Here is a 21,741-nt window from a genome sequence, read left to right on the forward strand (position 1 = left end):
AATAATCATCTCTAAAGTAATTGTTCTCTTTAAAACATTGGGTGAGCATGGAATGTTGTTCTCGTCAGTGGTGTTCACAGCAGAAGGGACTGATTTCCCCCACGTAATTTTCTGATATGTCTGAGGTTTATTTTGGTGGTTTGAAGTAGTGGTTAAGAGTCTTCAGCCTGTCTATGGTCACATCCCACATTAACCAACTTGCTTAATATGTCGCAGACTCAGTTTCTTTGCTTGTAAAATTAGAGTAATACTAGTACACAACTTGCAGTGATTTAGCTATAAGGACTGAGTGAGTTGATAAGTGTAACACTTGGAACCTGGTACACAAATAATGAAAGTACAACTTTACATTAGATCTCAAAGGCAGGCAATAAAATAAACATTTTATGCTAAGATACATATGAATACACTATACATAGATGCAGAGTAGTTTTTTAAAGGCATTCACTAGCATACTTTTGTGTATGTTTTGTAGACATGTATAGTCAGAAATGAGTACAAGTTTAGAACTTGAAATCTAGTCATCTACTTTTCTTCAGGAACATACATTTCAATTCTTAACTATTGATGAATGGCATTTGAAGCAGGAGACAAGGGATCTGCAGTACTTAAGGTTTGGAACCCAGGTCTGCTACTCACTGAGTGGCATTTCACTCACCAATAAATGACCGACAGTGCTTGCCTGTCCTTTCCACAGAACAGTAGTGTTAAATTAGTCCAACACAGGCTCAATAAAGTACAGGTGCATATTTCACTGTAATTATTTTCCCTTAAAAAAAACAACTCATGAATTAGTGTATGGGAGAGGGAGGTCACTAATTGTTGGCTTTGGCTGTGCTGGATGGACATAACATTATCTTTTCTTTCTCCTTCTCTATATCCCTTTCTCTCTCCCTCCCAGAGACATGGTCTCCCTAGGTAACACAGGCCTGCCTTAGCTCATGATACTCCTGCCTCAGCCTCCTGAGTGCTGGGATTCACAGGCCTGTGTCATCACACCTAGCTGCTACCTCCCTTTTCATCTGAAATAATTCCTCAAACCCAGTCCATCTATTCTGGAGTCTGGAGGACCATTACTTATTCCACATTGTATAGGTGGACTGTCCTGTGCAAGCACTGTTGCTTTGCGGGTGTGTTACCTGCAATGTTGTTGATGTGATCTTCAAGGCAGCTATGAATTAGCTGTCACTTTTTTTTTTTTTTTTTTTTGCTAACTCATAAAACCCCAGAAACTAGGGGTCTGTTGTTTATTCATTCAGCCTCCTTCTGAGTCATTCAGGTACAGGGTGTGTCTGCCCATCAGAGGAAGTTTTGAATTCACATCTGCCTGGATAGGAAGGTAGTGCGACCAGGGACTGGGCGGAAACTTCTTTGTAACAGTAGAGAAGGGCAGGGCAGGAGTCCTGAGCTTGCCACACAGGCAAATCCAATGAAGGTGCACGTTTGGCAGTATCTAAACAAAAGAAAAGGGTGGGTGAGATGGGAATACTGAAATTTGAGGCCCTCTAAATCACCTCTTAAGTAGACAGAGAAAGGCGCCCACCCTTAGGTCTTAGGTGGGCGGCTGCAGGCGGGGGGGGGGGGGCTGTGCTGAGCCACTGGCCTCTTCCACTTGCAAAATTCCTGCACCGCCCAAGCTTTTCCAGCCAGCGGGAGCCCACCTCCTCAAAGGCCTCAGCACTGGCCAGAATCTGGGTCACACTGCCTGACGCTGTGGCCCTTTGAATGAGTGGAATCCCTGCCCAGTACCAAGTCCAGCGCTGGCCCAGTTCATCGTGAGCCAGAAAAGGCCACTTTGCACTCCTCTGCTCGAAAATTGCAGGGCTTCGCCGGGATCAGGAATGGAGGGTGAGGGGGAGAGTCCCAGTTCTGCCCATTCTCCCTTTCTGACGGCTGGCCTCCTCCAAACCTCTCGCCGTCCCTTCTCAGCCTCTCCATCCCAGAGCGCGGTGCACTGGCCGGGCAGCGGCTCCCGGGTCCCCGTTGGCGCGGGGCCGCTAGCTGGGGACGCTCGGATCCGCCAGGGCTGCAGGGTGGGGACCGGGGAGGTGCGCCACTAGACGCCGTGTCGTTTGCTGCCCCTAAGACTTTTTGGAGAAAAGTTTTCAGAAGCGCCCCACCTCCCGTCTTCGGCGGGGGACCTTCTCCATCTCCCGGGAGCCGCGGCGAGCTGGCGAGGAACGTGCTTCATGCAGTAGAATTTAGGGGTCACCAGGCTCCACCCCTCCCCGCCCCCTCACTTGCCGGCTGTGGAGGAGGGGTTCGCTTTCTTTCTGTGGTATTTTGTTTGCTACTGCCCCACATCTTTCCTGGACCCTGCGTCTCGGCAGCGCAGACCCGCGGGCCCCAAGGGCTGGCAGAGGGCGTGAAAGCTCAAATCATTAACCCCTCCCAGCCTCTTCCTAAGTCAGCCACCCTGCCTCGGCGCCGCACTCTGTGGCTTTGCCTCGCAGACACGCGCGGGCAGAAGCGAGCAGGGCTGGCCATTGGAGTTCGCGGCTGTGGAGGGAGGGGACCCCGACTCGAATAACTTTGCCAAGGCGCGACGCAGTCTGTTGGGGGCAGCAGCAAGATGCGGAGCGCGCGGCGCGGACCCGGAGCTCCCCGAGCGCAGCTTCGTCCTGCCTGAGCGAGGTAGGCGCGGGGCGCGGGGCGGCACCGGCTGGGAGCCCGGGAAGCCTCTGAGGAGGGCCTAGGTGTCAGAAACGAAGTTTTGAACCGGAACAAACAAAAACTTTGAAAACGTCCAACTCTGGGAACTGAAAAATACGGAGATCTGGGCTTCTACCGACCCCAACTCGGCTTGTTCTTGGGGCAGTGGTTATTTATGGAGTTTGGAAACGGGCTCATCCGCGATAGTGGAGACGACTGGCTAGGGGAGGGAGTGGAAGCTGCCTTTCGACAGACGCTTATTTTTGGAAATCCTATAGACAAAGAGCACAGGGACCGGGGACTCGCTTAAACTCGCATTGCCCGAGGACAGGGTGTAGAATTAGGAGAAGGGAACTGCGGAGCGGCTGCTGGGAGCCGAGCCGGCAGCCGCCGCTGTTCGGGAGATTGTTGGGAGTCCTCTGCTTCTCTGTTCGTTTTTTCTTTTCTTTTTTTTTAACCACACATTGAAACATTCAAACAATTTAAAAGTTCTCTTTCGATGTCTAGTGCTGTGTTGTTCCTTTCCCATTTTTCAGTTCTGGGAGAGACGGCAACGTGTTAGGGGAACTGCAGTAAATAAAGCTGTCCAGGCAAGTTTAGCAAACACCAAACATTGTTCGTGTGTGTTTCTGCAGAGTAGCTCTGCCCTTGAAGTTAGCCGTGCGGGGACATATGTGGTTATCATTTGTAATATAACTTTTCTTTTGTGTGTGTGTGTGTGCTAAACTAAAAACACTTATGCATTCATTTAATGTATGAAACTTCTGGGATTTGCAGCTATCTCTTATGAATGATTTTCACTGAATACCTTTAAATATAGTTGCACTGAGCTTGCAGGAAAAAAAAAAGAAGAAGAAAGAATAGGCAGTTGCTTCACGGAGGCGAGGCACTGAGCTTTCCTGTTTACCGCGAGGCTGGGGCGCGCCTGGGGGCCCACACCTCGCTGCGCCCTCGGACCCCCCAGCACACCTGCTCCTAGAGAGTTATTAATAGAGCCCAGAAAATTACGCTGTCAAATGATTTTCGTGCAAACCTATTTTCTTGCATGGCAATTAGGAGGTGGTGCTCTGTCTTTGAGCGGAGGAGTGGAGTGGAGCTGGTAGACAGAGATGTGCGTCCCAGCCCTCAGATTTTGCAGTTGGGCCTTAGAGTAGAGAGACCTAGGGATGGTGCTGAGCACAGCTGAGTTGAGGGCCACTTCAGACAGTTCCACAGAGTCTGGAAGTCAGGGAGGAGGGGAGAGCAGGGGAAAAGGGGAAGGGGGAAAAAATGCAGTTGGTAGGGAACACTTTTCTAGGTTTCCTGTTTCCATTAAAGTGGTTGTGACCTCAGGGAGAGTTATTCTCTCATCCAGTTGGAATTTAGTCTGGATAATTATTTTGGTTTTTCTCTCTCCTTTTCTAGAAATGATTTGATATTTTAAAATTCTCCTTGTGCTCTCCCTGAGTCTCCTTAAAACATTATCAACAAAGGCAAAATTGGAGCAATGTCTTAGCTATAATGAATCATGCCTGTGTGCTGTGGCTTTTTCTCTAACTCTCTCCTCTTTGTGATTTAAGGGTTGCCATTTCTGAGGCCCTCTCCAGCCAAGGAAAAGTCACACAAAAAGCCTGGATCTTTGACTGAACCGTTTCCCCTTCCAGTGAAGGAGTGAAGGCCGGTGTGGGCCTTGCCCTCTAGCGTTCGTCTGGAGAAGTGGCCTCCTCCAGGCTCCTGGGGGACACAGCCCTGCATGATGGGGTCCACTAGCCTCCCGCAGGTGAAGGCTGTCCGCAGTCTGGTCTCTGACTACGTCAACTATGATATCATAGTCCGGCATTACAACTACACGGGAAAGCTGAATATCAGCCCTGACAAAGAGAACGGCATTAAACTGACCACGGTGGTGTTCATTCTCATCTGCTGCTTCATCATCCTGGAGAACATCTTTGTCTTGCTGACCATTTGGAAAACCAAGAAGTTCCACCGACCCATGTACTATTTTATAGGCAACCTGGCTCTCTCAGACCTATTGGCAGGTGTGGCCTATACAGCCAACCTGCTGTTGTCTGGGGCCACCACCTACAAGCTCACCCCTGCTCAGTGGTTTCTGCGGGAAGGAAGTATGTTTGTGGCCCTGTCTGCGTCGGTGTTCAGCCTCCTGGCCATCGCCATTGAGCGCTATATCACCATGCTGAAGATGAAACTCCACAATGGGAGCAACAGCTCCCGCTCCTTCCTGCTCATCAGCGCCTGCTGGGTCATCTCGCTTATTCTGGGTGGCCTGCCCATCATGGGCTGGAACTGCATCAGCTCACTGTCCAGCTGTTCCACCGTGCTGCCCCTCTACCACAAGCACTATATCCTCTTCTGCACCACGGTCTTCACTCTGCTCTTGCTCGCCATCGTCATCCTATACTGCAGGATCTACTCCTTGGTCAGGACTCGGAGCCGCCGGCTCACCTTCCGCAAGAACATTTCTAAGGCCAGCCGCAGCTCTGAGAAGTCGCTGGCATTGCTGAAGACGGTGATCATCGTCCTGAGCGTCTTCATCGCGTGTTGGGCACCCCTCTTCATCCTGCTCCTGCTGGATGTGGGCTGCAAGGTGAAGACCTGCGACATCCTCTACAAAGCCGAGTACTTCCTGGTGTTGGCTGTGCTCAACTCTGGCACCAACCCTATCATTTACACTCTGACCAACAAGGAGATGCGTCGGGCCTTCATCCGGATCATGTCCTGCTGTAAATGTCCCAATGCAGACTCCACTGGCAAAATCAAGCGACCCATCATCGCAGGGATGGAATTCAGCCGCAGCAAATCAGACAACTCCTCCCACCCCCAGAAGGACGATGGGGACAACCCAGAGACTATTATGTCTTCTGGAAATGTCAACTCTTCTTCCTAAAACTGGAAGCTGCCAATCTTCGGGAAGTGCTCTTACATGGTCACCCACCACCCCAGCATTTGAAATAAGTCTCTGGGCCTCGAGTGGGGCCAGGGAGGAGCTGCAGGGGGCCAGAGAGAGGGAGGAAGGAGGGGGAGAACTCAAACAACCTGGTGGTGCTGCAGTTGGTGGGTAGAGTTAGTTCCTGTGAACAATGCACTGGGAAGGGTGGAGATCAGGTCCCCGCCTGGAGCCTATTTCCTCTCCCTTTGGAGCTTTGATTTTGCACTGAGCCAAAGGTCTAGCATTGTCAAGCTCCCAGAGGGTTCGTTTGGCCCCTCCTCCAAGAGTAAGATCCCCAGGAGAAAGGCTTTCTGTCTGGAGCTTAGAGGAAAAGATGTTTTCTTTCACTTCAGTTTCAAACCCACGTGAGTGTGTGCACTTCTGCTTGCTGAGGGATGCTCTGCTTCTCCCACCCTCCCTTCCCCTTCAGCCCCATCTCAAGATTCTTTTACTTTATATTGTAACTACCTGGCATTCATCAGAGCCGAGATTGTGGCATGCTGTTCTTGGTCATCTGCAGCAGGCAGGTTATGTTGAGTAGGTAGGCTGTGAAGACATGGAGAGGGAAAGCAGTTTCATTTGCTGAGGCCAAAGTTTCCACGTAAGCTGGATTCGTTTTTTTGGAATTTGCTTGAAGTCACTTTGATTTTTTTTTTTTAAACATCTTTACAGTGAAACATGTTATAGTGTCATATCAATTGTGGCTGTAATCGGCCTAAGGAAGTCCACTTTATCTAAATGGTATCAGCCAGGACCTTTAGTGTTATAGGAGAAACAAACAAAAGAAGGGGAAAACTGACTGGGAGTAAACTTTTGTAAACCAAGAGAGAATTCTTCATGATTGTCTAACAAATACAATATCTGTCTTTGGCACTTTGGTTGATGTTTATTTCAGAGTGTTGTGTAATTTGTTTCAACCAACTGGATGGTTGTATTTGGTTGTTAAAAGTACTTTCTATGATTTTTGAATGTATTTGTTTCAGCAAAGGTCATTTTATTAGAGTTTTTCTAACTTGTGTTAACAGCACTGAATGTGTGTTTCATAAGAAAATACCAGTCTCTTGTGCCCTTAAAAGCATTACTTTAACTGATAGGGAACAATGGAATTTCTTCAGTACAGATGTTCATTAGATAGTAATTGAAGGTGTGTATAAATGTTACAAAGAATAAAAATGTTACTGTCTTTTTAGTATGGTTTTCAGTGCAATTAAACCAAGAAATGTCTTGTTTTTTTTTAAAAAAATAGTATTTAATAGGTTTCTGACTTTTGTGGATCATTTTGCACATAGCTTTATCAACTTTTAAACATTAATAAACTGATTTTTTTAAAGATCCCTTTGTGAAGAGCATTTTTAAAAGTCACAATTGAGATTTTCTCTGACTGTGGTTCTTTGGAATCAAAGTAAAGGACAAATTTCTGTTATTCTTTGAAGGATTTCACCTTGATAAAGTAGGGTATGAAAAAAATTGTGGTTTGTTTAGAAACTGGTCTTTTTCAGGAAGAGAAACTTCAATAAGTTAACGTTGAAGAGTGAAAATGAATGAGATAAAAACCACTAACCTTCTGAATACCACATTGGCAAGTAAATATAATTTTTAAATTGCACTTGAGTCAAGCCAAAGTAAGTATAATATCTCTTCTAAAACACGGATTTTTTTAAAGAATTAACAATGGTAGTAAGTCTCATTTAAACTATGATACACAGTGATCAATTCAAACACACGAATAAGAAGTGTACATTCACGGCCTCCCACCAACATGCTGGATGAGTGGGACTACAGGTGTGAGATAATATTAAATCATTTACATTTTTTAGGGTACTGTTTTGGTTTCTCCACTCTGTCTTCTGAGTATAGGAATATATGATATACATGAAGTATCAAACTATAGGATGTAGGCTCAGTAGGACCATTTATTTGAAAACTATTGATTGTATTTGAAAGCATTAGCATTCTTGGTTATTAATTTCTCCAACTATGAAATGAAAACAAAGGTACTTTGTAAGTGTCACGGAATTATAGTAATAGTTAACTCTGGTTTTGGTATTAATTATCATCTTTATGGGGGATTAAATCAAAGTATTTTGATGTGTCTGGGTCTCCAGCCTTATTGTTATTTTCAGGATTTGTGCTTTCAAGTGTCATTGAATATGCACAGGACACAGTTGGGACATGGAGATAAACCTCACCTAATAGGGTAGATGTCATTTCTGGGTACAGTTAACTGTGGGAAACAGAAATGTAGTCACTAAGGAAACCTTAGGTCACAACCTTCAGTTTCCTGAAGGAAATGCCAAAAATGCTCCAAAGACAAAAGGCTGGAAACAAACTGGAATGTCTCTATCCATCTGTCTGCTGAGGCGGAAGGAATGATTTCATGTTACACTCACTTCCTAGAACTTTCATTACAGAGTGGAGCATAATGGAAAAGTGTCCATTTTGTTTCAGTGCATGATAAGATGTTTGTACTCTTAACTTAACACAATGTTGACTCATGACATGGAGGAAGATGGGGTAGGGGAGCTGGCTGTGCTGGGAAGTGGGAGGCTCACCCACCTGAGAGGGCATCATCCAATGACTATGTGTGCTTTCTCCCTGGAAATTCCAGTCAGCGAATATCCAAGAAAGGTGGACAGTCAGGAACTTGCTTCTCCTGGGCAGATGTGTGGCAAGAAGCAAAAACTAAGATGAAAGAATCCTTGGTTTTATCCTAACATGAGTATCTGGTTTTAAGTGAGTATATTCTATGAAGGATTGAGAAAAATATCTATCACTTTATGTTTATATTAAAATATATACATATAAAACTTTACAAAATATAGTATTATTTAAGTGAAGTGAGGGAGATATGGCAATACTTTACATTAATATAAAAAGTTCAATTGGCTCAAAATGTTAGAACAGCTACAAAATGACATCACATGATACTTTATCCGTAACAACATTAAGTTTGATGACAATTTTGCAGAGCATTCAAATCAAAATCTTATATAAGAAAAACTATTGTTCTTGCTTCCTAGTCTCCTTATATGGAGAAAACTTTGGTTCTTTAACAAACGTCGATCTAGCAATATTACAAATTCAGACGATTACAGTGGTAGTTTTGAGTTCATGCCATTAGTTACTGGGTTCTATTTAATAACATCAATACAAGTTATTTATGGCACCTCTACTTTTTTCTGCAATGTAAAAATTCTGGTATAAAGATCTTAATTTTAGTTCTTTTTGAGTTACAACACATTCTGGGATGGAGATTGCCTGTGTTAAAGTTATGTCCAATGAATATCCTTGTGCTTTCGAACTAGATTGTAGTTTTTGTATGCTTTTGTATGTTTGCTTTTGCATGTTCATGTGTACATTTCCTATGTCACTGAGCTCTGTCACTTTTTCTAGCCAGTTACAATTGGAACTCTGGGAGCTACTGCTCTGAAGGGATAACTTATGGTAACATTGGGCTGCACTGGGGAAATCCTACAGAGAGGATTTGAAATTCAAATAATTCTCAGTAGTTTTTGAATCCCATTTTTAAATGAGAAGCAGGGGATAGTACTGGAGTGTCCCACTTGCAAATATTCTACATACAAAACTGTCAAAGATTTGGCCTTCTAAGTAGTTCCTGGCTTAAAAATTAATCTGTAAGAACTGTTACTCATCACACTATTTGTAATGCATGTTTGTAATGTCTGTATAATGTTCAGTTATCTTTTTTAAAAGTAGCTCATTCCATGCTTCTCATCTGGAATTGAGTTTCCTGTGGGCACCTAACTAATTGGATCTAACTAGATTTGATCTTATTTATTTCCAGATTAGCTTTGTGTTTTCTCTAACTAGGTTGCAAACACCATGGGAGGAGTAATTACAATTAACTAAAGGAAACTTTGTAGGACCTATTAACAGTATTCTTCCCTGTGAACACAGTGAGCTCTTGATGAGGAGAAATCATAATAAATTACATCATTTCCTCCAATCTTCCTTCCTGATTTTTTGATGTGTTTTACATGATCCAAAGAAAGAGACTCAAAATACTCTTTTATTTATACGTTTACCTTCACTGCCATACTAATTGGGCCTGGTGACATCTTTTCAGAGTACTAGCAAAGTTTACTTGAATAACTAAAAGCATTCACATTGTCTACAGAAAGCAAGGATTTTATTATGTTTTTTTTGTTTGAGATAGGATCTCACTATTTAATTCAGGCTGGCCTTGAATTCACTGTGGGCTCTAGGCTGGCATCATACTCATGGCAATCCGCCTGCCTTAGCCTCCCATGTGGTGATATTACAAGTGCACCATGCTTGCAAAGGATTTCTAACCAATGATCAGAAGAGCTAGAAGAGATAAGAAGAAAATAAAAGTAGAGGGTAGACTTGTAATGAATTCAGTCTCTTCACAACCTTTGACGAGCACCAAGATGCAGAGGAATTTTGGCTCTTGTTGAAGATATATCTCCTAATACACCATATCTCTTGCTGATTTTTTTGGCCTAGACTCAAGTGATTCCTGTTGTTCCCAAGCTTTGTTTAGATCCTTTTGAGGACAGAAGGGTTAAAACTCAGACTTAACTCTATGTCCAGCCATTAGCAAAGGTCAAAGTTGTGGGTGGCAGATTGGAATGAAGAGGAATTACTACATTTTGTTCTACTAAAGCATTATCATGGACCCAACCAGCAGCCTCTTTTTTAATAATGGACAAACTGTTTACATTTTGGTTCACTCATATAATGGAATACTGTTCAGCAGTTTAAAAAAGGAGCTACACCAAGCGCAAGGACCAGAGTTCAATCCCCAGTACCAAAAAAAAAAAAAAAAGAAGCTACTACTAATACTTTCAAAAATCTGTCTGAATTCCAAAACTCTTAAATTGCATGAAAGAATTATGCCACAAAAGAGAACATACTGTATAATTCCATTCATGTGAAGTTTAAGAATAGCAAAACTAGCTGCACTTGGTAGTGCATACCTGAAATCCCTGCACTCAGAAGGCTGAGGCAGGAGGACCACAAGTTCAAGGTTAGCCTGGACTACTTTAGTGAGGCCTTACCTCAAAAAACAAACAAATGAAAAAGAATAGGCAAAACTAATCTACAGAGATAGATATATAGTGGTTGCCTGCTAGGAGGGGCTGTAGTGGAAAGGAAGAAACTTTCAAGTTGTCAACAATGCTTTATAACAGTGTTCTGTATCTTCATTTTTTAGTGTGTAGGTTTCTCAATGTTTACATTTGATTTAACTTAGCAACTATATTCTTAAGATCTATGAAATTTTAAAAATATATGCTAGATTTCTACTTTTGAGTATAAGAACTATGTGGGTCTTTCTTTGTGAAATTATGGTAAGATTCCATGGAGTTCCACAGAATGTGGCCAAAGTCCCAAAGTGGTCCATAGAAGGAACACTTTCAGTATTTCCCCATGCCCCAGAACCAACACATTAAGACACTGGATAATCATGACCTGATAATTCTTGTGCTTCTATAGAATGAGAATTTGGCTTAATATTGGTATTTGTAGCCCCTCAAGAATTTCTTTCTTGGAAGAGTCTAAGAATGTAATGAAACTGTCACAGTAAAAGTTTACTGACATTCAGATTTCACTCTTAGAAATATGTGGAGGGTTGTAAATCACCTCATGAAAAATAAGACTTTTTTTTTTTTTTTTACAGTACTGGGCATTGAAGGCAGAACCTTCATACTGTGCTACATGCCAAATTTTTTTATTATTATTTTTAACTTTGAGACAGGATCTCACTAAGTCGGGAAGTTTCCTGGGCTGGGCTCAGACTTGCAATTCTACTGCCTCAGCCTCCCACCATGCTGGAATTACAGGCATGCACCTCCCATGCCCAGCTAAAAATGGGTTTTCATAGACTGGCAAAAAAATACAAACACATCAGTACATACAAACTGGAGTCTGCCAAACCATTCCTTACCATAACTGCCTAGCCAAACCTATAAAACGCCTTCAGTCAGATACTAACGCTTGCAATGGGTGTGAGCACTGCATTGTTGGAAGTAATGTGCAGAGACACAAAGGACAAGGAAAAGAGGCTTATGCTTTTGAGGATTTTAAAACTTTGAAGCTGTGTATGCGGCTTGCCTATTTGAGGCCCTGACGAAGGTTTCCTTCCTTCAGCCGGCTCCAGGTGTAGCTGGGCAGAGGTGTGACATTGGTCCTTGCACGGCCGGCTGGTTAGATATGAAGCAAGAATGGAAATAAAACTGAAGGAGCAGTGCTACCTGGGTCGACAAGGGCTGGGGAAGGTGTTAAGTTGCTTATCTGTTTCCCCACAGCTCTATTCCTGCTGCTACTTTTTCTTTTCTGTTGCTTTGTTGATAATAGGGAAGAAGGAACAAGACAAGGCAGAGAAAGCACTGGTAAGGCTCATGCCTCCTGCTTTCCCTTTGTATATCCACTCATGCATCCAATCATTCAACAAGAGTGCTTGCCCTGTGTTGTGTGCGAGCGTGCAGGGCACACCATGGATCAACAGTGGGTTTATAGAGTTCGTAGGATATACTCTTCCTACTCTGGTGCTTCAGTGGCCCCTTACCTTTGGGCTACAGGAATCCCAAAATGGTAAGAAATAGTTCTTTTTTCTTTTTCATGAATTTGTGCACTGCCCTACACTTCCCCAAATACAGTGCATTCTTCAGCGGTGTGACAGTAATTGCATTTAATAAGTGTGATGAATGTTGGCAACTTTTCATCTTAGAGTTTTATTTAGCTAACATCTCTAAGTAACAAAATTAAATAATGAGGAATTAATTCATATTTGGAATGAGAGTTATTCATGTTATTAGACATTTTTGTAAACATCAGTATTTGTATTCTATTTTTCAGATTGTTCTATGTTCTGAGTGAAAAAGAAGCAAGTACAAAATCAAAGTATTCAATGTTGTTTTCAGTTTCTGTCTCATCTTAGTTGTGCTTTTCTTTCTAGAGCGATAGTGTGAACTGTGCTGAGTGGAACTGCTTGAGTTATAATGTGTAAATGAAGTCTACATTTGAATAAGTCCTAGGTGGTACCTTTTTTTTTCTTCTTTTTTTGGTGATACTGGGGGGTTGAACTTAAAGCTTTCACATTGAGCTATATACCCAGGTTTTTTTCCTTGTTTTATTTTGAGAGAGAGGATCCCACCAAATTGCTAAATTGCCCAGGCTGGTCTCAAACTGAGGCAATCCTCCTGCCTCAGCCTCCAAGACTGCTAGGATTATGGTTATGGGCTACCACACCTGGCTTACAGGTATCCTTATTCAACTTGGATTTAAAACAGAAAGGAGATAAAAATGCATAAGTTAAGAGGAAACATGATGAATGCTTTTAATTATCAACATTACTGTGAGACAACCCATCTAACTGTAAGCCACTGCAAATCATAGAAGATTTCAGAAAGGAGCCCACATAGGTCTTTCGAATATTGTGTGTCAGTGATTCCTTGATGCCGGGGACTTGAGGCTAAGTCCCTGTGCAACCCAAGAATTCTGCACACCAGTATTACTTAGCAACTCTCCTGAGTACAAGTTGGCTGGCTCACATTCATACACCATTTTTATGGGAAGGACTCTCAAAAATGCCAATAACAAGAGATGGTGGTGCATTGCTATAACCCCAGCACTCTGGAAGGCTGAGGCAGGAGGATCACAAGTTTGAGTCCAGCCAGGGCATTTTATTGACTTGATGATATCCTTTCTGAAAAAAAATTTTTAAAAGGCTGGGGATGTAGCTGAATGCAATGACCCCAAGCTTAAACCTCAGTACACCCCAACACACACACACACACACACACACACACACACACACACAAGTGCAATAATGCAGAAGCCTGCTCCCAGCACCAGATCTACCCCTCATCAGGGCATAAGGTCTCCTGGCTAGTGGAAGTGTGGCTTATTGTTTTTTATAAAGGAGTGAGTATTTCTTTCTAATTTCAGGGTTTCTTTTGCTCCTGTCTAGACATTTCAGAGAAAAACAAATGTAAGTCACCAGTAAATTTCTGTTCTAAAATAAGAGAAGCCTGATGCTAATTGACTTGTAAAGACATTAGCTGTTATATGGCTAGAGATTGTTCTCTCCCCACGCCTCTGCAGATCTTCTGCAGGACCAGAAATAGTGGTTAGTGCTCACATGCTGTTCTGCTTCAGTGGGCTTTGTGTGGCCACCTGCAGAAATAGTTTTTGGTTTCTCTTCCTTGTCTGATGCCAGTCAAGGGAGCTTTTAGAAAAACATAGATTTTTCATATTCCCATTTTCACATGCAAAGCGAATTAAGAGTATCAATGAATACTTAGATTATTCAATCTAGAACAGACTTTGCCTCAATTAGCTAGATATTTTATGTCAACATTTTTTTCCCAGCTGAATTTTTATATTTGCACCTTAGTAGTTGAACATTTATAAGAAAGTTAGAAGACACCAAAATGATGTTCTAATTTAAAGAGCAAAAGAGCCTGGATGATAACATATAGTTTGAAAAATAGTTGTATGCACCATAAAACTATGATATATTCATATTATTAATTTTTTAAAATTATGCTTATTCAATGTTTTATGTTGTAATTTATGATTTCAAATTATAGGCCTGATTTGCAAAAATTGAAATGTGTTTTAATAATTTAAACATCTGTAAGGGATTTGTGTGAAATAGATTCTGCTCTGTTTATTTTTTTAAAGAATTTGATCCAATCTAATGTACTGAACTTGATACCAGAATGTATGTAAAAAAAGGTGCTTGGGTTGTACCATTCTGCCCTTCAAGGTTCTGTAGAGACAAGAGCTGCACCAAGGTATCTGTGGCCTGTAGATGAGGAGATGGCTTTGATTTCTAGGATTTGGTGTCCTTTCCACACTTATTCAGGTTTTTATTACATTTATAAAAAAGCCTGTTATGGCTTGTGTCTAGATGTCTCCCCAAAGCCTCATGTGGTCATAGGTCGGGGTTTTCAGAGGTGGCTGGATCTAAAGTGTATGATACTGGGATTAAGAATGTGATGCTGGGATCGACTCAGTATGGTGCTAAGATTAAGGGTGCTCCACCCTGGGTGTGAGTGCTACCCACCAGGAGGCAGGGAAAGCCTGAAGAGGATATAAGGGACTGGCAGAAAGAGGATCACTGTTGTTGCTTGTCACTTGCTTCTTTACTATTTCACTGCTTGCTGGCTTCTGCCTGCCATGAATTGTTTCTCCTCTGCGATGCCCCTCTGTCATGCCACTCTGAGTTGGAGTCAGCCAGCTATGAACTAAAACCTCTACAAACTGTGAGCTACAATAAATATTTTCTCCTTTAACTTTGGGTGTTGGGTATTTTGTCTCAGCAAGGAGAAAAGTAACTAAGACAAGGCCTACATTGGGCATTCTCATAAAGCCCAGATTAAATGCTAATCAACACACTAGAGTATATATGGACAACTGGTGTCTTAAGATCTTAAATGTTTAGAGCAGCTAACTACTAGCAGATTAGTAGGATTTTGTACACCTAAATACACATCAGATTTTTTACTATAAATCAAAAATTTTTCAATCTTTTGCTTGCCCTCTCAAAAATGGAATGAATTACTAGTTCCTCCTTAAAGTAAGAATTTAGAATAAATGTATTAATTCAATGCAGTGTTCAACATTGTTTGAAAACCTAAAGTATTTTTAATTTAAGGAGCGGACAATAATTTTTTCTTTGTGTTTGGCAGTACTGGTGATTGAATCCAGGGTTATTCTTCCACTGAGTTATTTCCTGGATTTTTTTTATTTTTTTTTATTTTGAGACAGGGTCTCATTAAGTTGCCCAGGCTGACCTCAAACTTGCAATTCTTCTGCCTTAGCCTCCCAAGTAGCTGAGATTACAGGGATGTGCCTCCAGGGATGTGCCAAGCTGCCTTTTTGATCTTTGGATAGGTGACATTTATTGACTCACAGTTCTGGATGCTGGGGAGTCCAACATCAAAGTACCGGTATCTGGAAATGGCCTTTTGTTCTATCATAACATGGTGGAAGGAGGGAGTGAGGAAGAGGGGGAGAGAGAGAGAGAGAAAAACAAGAAGATAGTTGGCTTTTTGAAAGCCATACATGTGCTGGCCTGTAATACCAGCACTTGGGAGGCGGAGGCAGGAAGATCTTGAGTTTGAGGCCAGCCTAAATTACACAGCAACACCTTATCTAAAAAGGAGGAGCCATACACGATTATCATGATTCTCTAATGACCAGTGTCTGTTATAAGAAACAATTCTTCTCACATAATTTTTGACCATTGATAGATACAACAACCCACCGGGAATTTGGAGGAATTAAGTGAAGATTGAAGGAAAAAAAGCACATGAGAGATATGTTTCACTTTAAAAAACCATGTTGTGATCAAGTGTTATGATTTGTTCCCTGATGAAGGCAGTTTTCAGCTGCCTGTCGTCAAGTTGAGACAGAGTTCTGGAACTGTCCCTGATGTTGCTGGTGGTTACAGAATTCCGCCTCATACGAAATTGGGTGTCCACGTTTGCGTAGTGAGTTTACCTTAGGCTTTGCGTTTCATTATTGATTAAGAATGTGCTGGCAACTGGCAGGAAACTCCTGCTTGGAACAAAGTAATAGGAACATTTTATTATTATTAAAAATACTTGTACTTCATCCTTACTTTCATTCAAATCTGTCCAGAGGAAAAAGAGGGCTTTGTATTCCACACAAAAGAAGTTTTACACATCAGGGATTACTGTAGCTTCTCTGTGTTATGGCCTATTCATGTTCTTTGTATCTCACTCCACGTATTTTCCTGTAACTTGTACGAAATCCTTAACATTCACTCTTGTTCCAGAGGCTACAACATCTGAGCTAAGCAGATGAAGTTGGCAGAGTCATTTCTCCTTCCCCAATTCCATTGACTAAGTATTTATTTATCTATTTCTGGTAAGCATAAGGAGGAACACAAATGGAGGGTGCAGCTTTGTTTCTCATATTTTTGAACTGGCAGGGAGGCCGTAGATGCGTGGCTGCCTCCTAGGTGAACACCACCCACAGTTCATGGCTCTCACCAAGAATTATCAACAGTTCAGGGCAGAGTCTCGCTTTTCACTTAACTTGTAAGAGAATGAAGAGACTCTGTCAAGGTTCAGAAAAGGATAACAAAGCATGAGCTCTTTAATGGGATGAACTTATATATAAGCACATGTGAGCACACCAAGCCTTTCCCACAAGTAGGACCTGCTGCAGGGACCAGTGAGCACTCAGTCTATGAACCTTTACATACTGGGAAGCAACAGTGTGGAGACATGAAAGTAATTTTACTGAAATAAGCCAAGTTATGGGCTTTGGGAAAAGAATCCATCTCTTTAGCTTTGGTAAGATCAAGATATGTACTATTGCTGGGTGTGATGGCACACGCCTGTAATCTCAGCTACTCGGGAGGCTGAGGCAGGAGAATTACAATCTTGAGACCAGCTTGGGCAATTTAACCAAATCTTGTCTCAAAATATGCCCAGCTAATTCAATTTTTAAAAAAGAAAAATTATATATAAGCCAAATGTGACATAATAGTGGTAACAAATGATTTTAGGGCTATTTTGACACCTGATATAAATTGGAGCAAATGAGCTCTCAGACCTGAGCTACTCACCTGGGAGTCAACTCCAGGTACTGAATCAGTCCCAAGTTGGGGTAGTTTCCTTCTTGGTGGCCTTGGGGTGTGACAGGCATAGTGGAGTGGAAGAACAGGCTAGCTCAGGTTCCAGGGTTCAGGATTATAGGTTGGGGAGATCTTTTATTTTTTTTTTTCCACACTAGGGATTTAACCTGTCATTGGGCTGGGGTCAGAGGAGGCCCTCCCAAAAGATAGGATGCAAACAACTCACCCCACCCATGGAGTAGGTAATAGGTTACAGAAAAGCACTAGGATGTGTCAGTGAGAGCCATAAGTAGATTTATTAGGCAAAATCAAAGGGATACAGACTCAGAAGGGAGAGAGAAAGGGAAGGAGAGAGGAGAGGCTGTGCACCACTTTGTGGGGTGTCCTTGAGACAGGTGACCTAGCATGTGTGTTTGAAACCATTGTCTGTCAGGTTACCCCACAGTGGGCTAAGTCAGAGCCAGAACATTTGCATGTGTTTGAAGTTTCCAGATATAGTGCCCAATTAATAGTGCTGCTTTCTAAAAGGTGGAAGTCTGTGGAACTTGTGAATGTACAGTAGCTAGGAGCTGTAGGCTTCATTTGGAGTTAAGAAGCACAGGCCCAATGTACAGGATTATTCTATCTTTAAGACTCTTGAGAATTTTGGAGCTGAGGTTCCTAGACGGGAAAACAGGGCATTGTAATCTTGGGTTACTGATTGTATCCTAAAGCGGTAGTTTTCTTAAGAATACATTTTTAAAATAACAATTTTCTTTATCTCCTTTGTACCTATCTTTATTTCTTCTATTCTACCTCAAACCCAGAGCCTTGCACTTGTTAGGCAGGCACTCTGCTACCAAATCACAACCCTAGTTATTTTTTATTTTGAGACAGGCTATCCTCAAACTTGTGATCACCCTGCTTCCGTCTCCACAGTGGCTAGAGTTACGGGTGTGCATCACCAGGCAGGTGAGGGGAGAACTCTTGGTGGATCAGATCAGACCTCTCTGATCTGATGAGAATGAAATAACTCTAGACCTTGAATTTCCACCTTCTCAACCTTTCTTAAAGGTGCCCTGTTGTACAATATAGTAACTTAGTGGAAAAATCAGACAGGCACATTGTATGCTACCTCACAGGCATGTTCAGAATGCTGGTCCCCACCTTCATCTTCCTTTATTAATACACCTTTAAAAACTGGCCATGGTGGTATGTGTCTGTGATCCCATCAGTCTGGGAGGCTAAGGCAGGAGGATCACAAGTTTGAACCCAGCGTGGGCAACTTAGTGACTTAGTGAGACCCTGCCTCAAAAATAAAAAGTAAAAAGGGGCTGGGAAGGTAGCTCAAGGCAGAGGCCCTGGGTTCATTACCCAGTACTGAAAAATAAAATTCCTTTAAAAAGTAAAAGCTTAAAAGAATATTTAGCATGTCTGACTTTCCTATTTTTGAACTTTTTATGCACAACACTCCCATGAAGTATATGTTCCTTTCTGACTGCTGAGCATAAAGAATCTGAGGCTAATGAGGTTAAATAACTTCCCCTGAGCCACATGACCATGGTGACCATAGAAGCTGGGTTTTGCTTTTCCATTACACAGTGAAGCCAGGAAAATTTCCTCAGGCTTATGATCATAGATTTGTCATGTTGGAAGGGATCATAGAGATTAACTTATCCAGCTGTCTCGTTTTACAGATAAGTGACTTGCTCCAGACTCCTCATCATTTCCCTTTTCCTCGTACTATTTCAAAATCATAGTTACATGAGCAAGAGCGATGATCAAAAGCGAACCATTTGTCTTTTGGGTTGTATTTCCATCTTATGTCTCCAGCTTCATTGCTTTAGATTCAGCTAGATTTTCTCTGGATCCTTGAGGAATTGGCCCTTGCTAATTTTCATTTCAGGGACAAGTGGAAAGCAAGTCTTTGAAATGACAATGACTTTGCTTCTGTAGCAGTGTGAATGTCTGCTGAGTTTAGAGGGAACCAGAGATCAAAGCAGGAGGGCATGGGAGATGTTAATGTAGATGATGGTGTTTGACCAAACAACCCAGAGAGGGTAAGAAAAAAGGCTATAATTTAAATAGATGGTAGAGCCTTCTGTGGTTTGTAACATCACTGGAAATCCAAGAAGGGACTTATTTTTATGCAACTTGGATCATTTTGGTTTTTAAAAATTTTGACTACACAAAGTTCAAGGGTTCTTTTGACATTAAAAATGTTTATTTCAGCTAAAGTACTGATCAAGGTTGTGATTTCCCTTTTTAAAAATTTCCCTTTTTTCTTGAATTTCATTTTGATTTCCTACGTAGTTTCTATTTTCTAGTCTAGCTCCTATTTTCCTGTGACTTCTTTCTACAGATAACTACTTCAACATAAACATAGCGGTTGCCACCATAATCAGTGTAAATTTCATGGTGTGATCATAACAGGAAGAATTGATTTTGCAATTGAAATCTGGTCACCATGGAAAACATCAAGATATTTCTTCTTTCCTTCTTTTTTTAGGCAAGATCTCTCTATGCAGTACACGCTGGCCTTAAACTTGCTATGTAACCCAGGCTGCATGTGATACATTCTTGTAATGACAGCTACTTGAGAGGCTGAGGCAGGGGGATTGCTGGGCATGTAGCTCAGTGGGAAGACTCTGGATTCAATTCCTAGTACTGCAAAAGCAAACATACAAACAAACAACTTTCTTATATAATTTTGACAGCAGGAATATCACTGGAATTTTTTCTGTACAAAGATTTTTCCTTCCCAAAAGGAAATACATTGAGAAATCATAGTAGCTGACTTGGCCTGTGTTTAAATCCTATTCATGCCTCACACTTAATAGGTATGTGGAACTGTTACCGAGTTCTGGGGTCCTGAAGTCTCCTTCCAGAGGTGATCTCTAGGTTCTTCTTCTCTTGAACAAAGAATTGGACAGAACAAGCTCAAAGAATAGTGAGATTTTACATTCCTACAGGTAGGAAAAGAAACTGCTCTGCAGAGCAAGTTTGGGCCAAGTGAAAATAGGAAAACTATACACTACAGCAGTGGTGGGGAACCTATGGCACCCATGTTATTTGTTTTCCTTTTAAGACAAAAGAAGTTACAGTATGAGTTTTTTCTAAACTAAAACTTCAATTTAATTCAGGTTTATTTGCAGTGTAGCCGCTCTGTGATAAATAAGAGGGTTTGGGGTTGCAGTTTGGGCACTCGTCTTTAAAAGGTTTGCCATCACTGCTCTAGAGTGAGGGCAGACTACTGTGAAAGAGAGAACACAGTAGCGCAGGGCTCAGTACCTCCCACTCCTCTGGCTGACCCTAGGCTGTCCCATCAGAAACTTGCTCCAGTCCTCATGAGAACTGAAGACAGCACTCTCCGATTGGCTGTTCCATAGGTGGGGCTTCAGGAACTGTTCTCTACTTGTGTTCTGGAACTTTGTCATTAGCAGGTCAGGCACCCTCCTCCAGCTCTGCCACACGTGAATCTTCTTGGGAATGGAGAAGTTATGTTATTTGAATTAATTTCTTTTTCTATAAAATAGTGATGATAATACCAACATCAAAGGCCATAGTGAGAACTAAATAGAATCAGGTTTTTCAATGTCTGGTATAAGACAGATGCTGAAATGTTCATTTGCTGTGCTCCTTCTACTATTTCCAACATATCCCTGAGTGAAATGGACAAACCACTTGCCATAGCCAGTTCCCCTTCTTCTCTGTCTCTCCTTTTCTCTGACTTTCCTCACTGACCATGAGCCAGACCACAAAGGATAAATATTCCTGCTCTTTCAAAGAATTCATTCCTTTGGAAGTTCTGCCAGTCAACAATGACATTTTGTGCTTAGAATGTTTTTTTTTGAATGAAACCAAAGAAAGAATGTGTGATGGAATTTCAAAATTGTAGCTACATCACAACTTGGAAGTGCAGAAAAAGGAACCTTACTTGGTCTGAACTGTCCTGGCTTCCCTCCCAAGCCTTTAATTTTTAGTTAGAAGGGGGAATAATATGAACTAAACCACTGGTTTAAAACATAGTCCTGGCTGGGGGTGTAACTCGGTAATAAAGCATGTGATTAGTACACACAAGACCGGGGGTTCAATCTCCAGCACCCCCTTCCCTAAAGGAAAGTAGTACAGTCCAGTATTTGGATGGTGTTCTGTTTCCATTGAATAGCAATGCTCAGGCTCTCAAACCCTTCCTCTGCTCCCCTGCGGTGTGGGGGAAGGGCTGTGGCTTGTGCAATGTCCTGGTGTTGGGGAGGAGTGGTGTCTTCAGGCACAGCTTCCTGCCTCCTGCACTCTTGTGCCTTTTCTGGCGTGGTGTGCTTGCCCTGTGAGTATTTGTGGCCTATGCTTGGGTGGGTGTGTTTTGTGGTTGGTCTACTGGGGTTTGGCCAAAGTCCGGTAGAGTGCTCTAGCACATGGACATGTCCATGCCCTCATTTCGGTTTCCCCGGGTGCTGGAGATCTCTTTGAAGCCTGGCTGACCTCTCCTCCAGCATTGGCTTCACCTGCCTTTGACAAGAAAGAGGACAGCTCTTTCGGGGTCCTTGCTACATCTCCAGGGACCATCTACACTGCCCGGGGGAGG

General features: G+C 42.3%; 1 protein-coding gene and 2 long non-coding RNA genes across 3 annotated transcripts in view; 2 read left to right on the forward strand and 1 right to left on the reverse strand.

Moving 5' to 3' along the window:
• Positions 1-350: 350 nt before the first annotated feature.
• On the reverse strand, positions 351-2,258 carry LOC147827693 (uncharacterized). Its single transcript, XR_015452014.1, has 2 exons — positions 2,121-2,258; positions 351-1,453 (listed from the first exon to the last, which is right to left on the reverse strand). It is a non-coding gene; the product is annotated as an uncharacterized LOC147827693 (long non-coding RNA).
• Positions 2,259-2,448: 190 nt separating this feature from the next.
• S1pr1 (sphingosine-1-phosphate receptor 1) lies at positions 2,449-6,910 on the forward strand. Its single transcript, XM_004869141.3, has 2 exons — positions 2,449-2,634; positions 4,212-6,910. Exon 2 carries the CDS (start codon positions 4,385-4,387, stop codon positions 5,534-5,536), a length of 1,152 nt encoding a protein of 383 aa, XP_004869198.1. The 5' UTR covers positions 2,449-2,634; positions 4,212-4,384; the 3' UTR covers positions 5,537-6,910.
• Positions 6,911-21,134: 14,224 nt separating this feature from the next.
• The window catches only part of LOC147827694 (uncharacterized), a 97,744-nt gene continuing 97,137 nt past the window's right edge, over positions 21,135-21,741 (forward strand). The window contains exon 1 of the long non-coding RNA XR_015452015.1: positions 21,135-21,483. This is a non-coding gene — a long non-coding RNA (uncharacterized LOC147827694). The remainder of the gene's footprint in view (positions 21,484-21,741) is intronic.

This window comes from Heterocephalus glaber, unplaced genomic scaffold, assembly GCF_053883595.1.
Source record: "Heterocephalus glaber isolate CG9 unplaced genomic scaffold, H.glaber_assembly_v1.0 deba00001442, whole genome shotgun sequence".
NCBI lineage: Eukaryota > Metazoa > Chordata > Mammalia > Rodentia > Bathyergidae > Heterocephalus > Heterocephalus glaber.

Excerpts from the sequence above, each read along its gene's own strand:
- S1pr1 (XM_004869141.3), top strand. The coding sequence starts at position 4,385 with ATGATGGGGTCCACTAGCCTCCCGCAGGTGAAGGCTGTCCGCAGTCTG.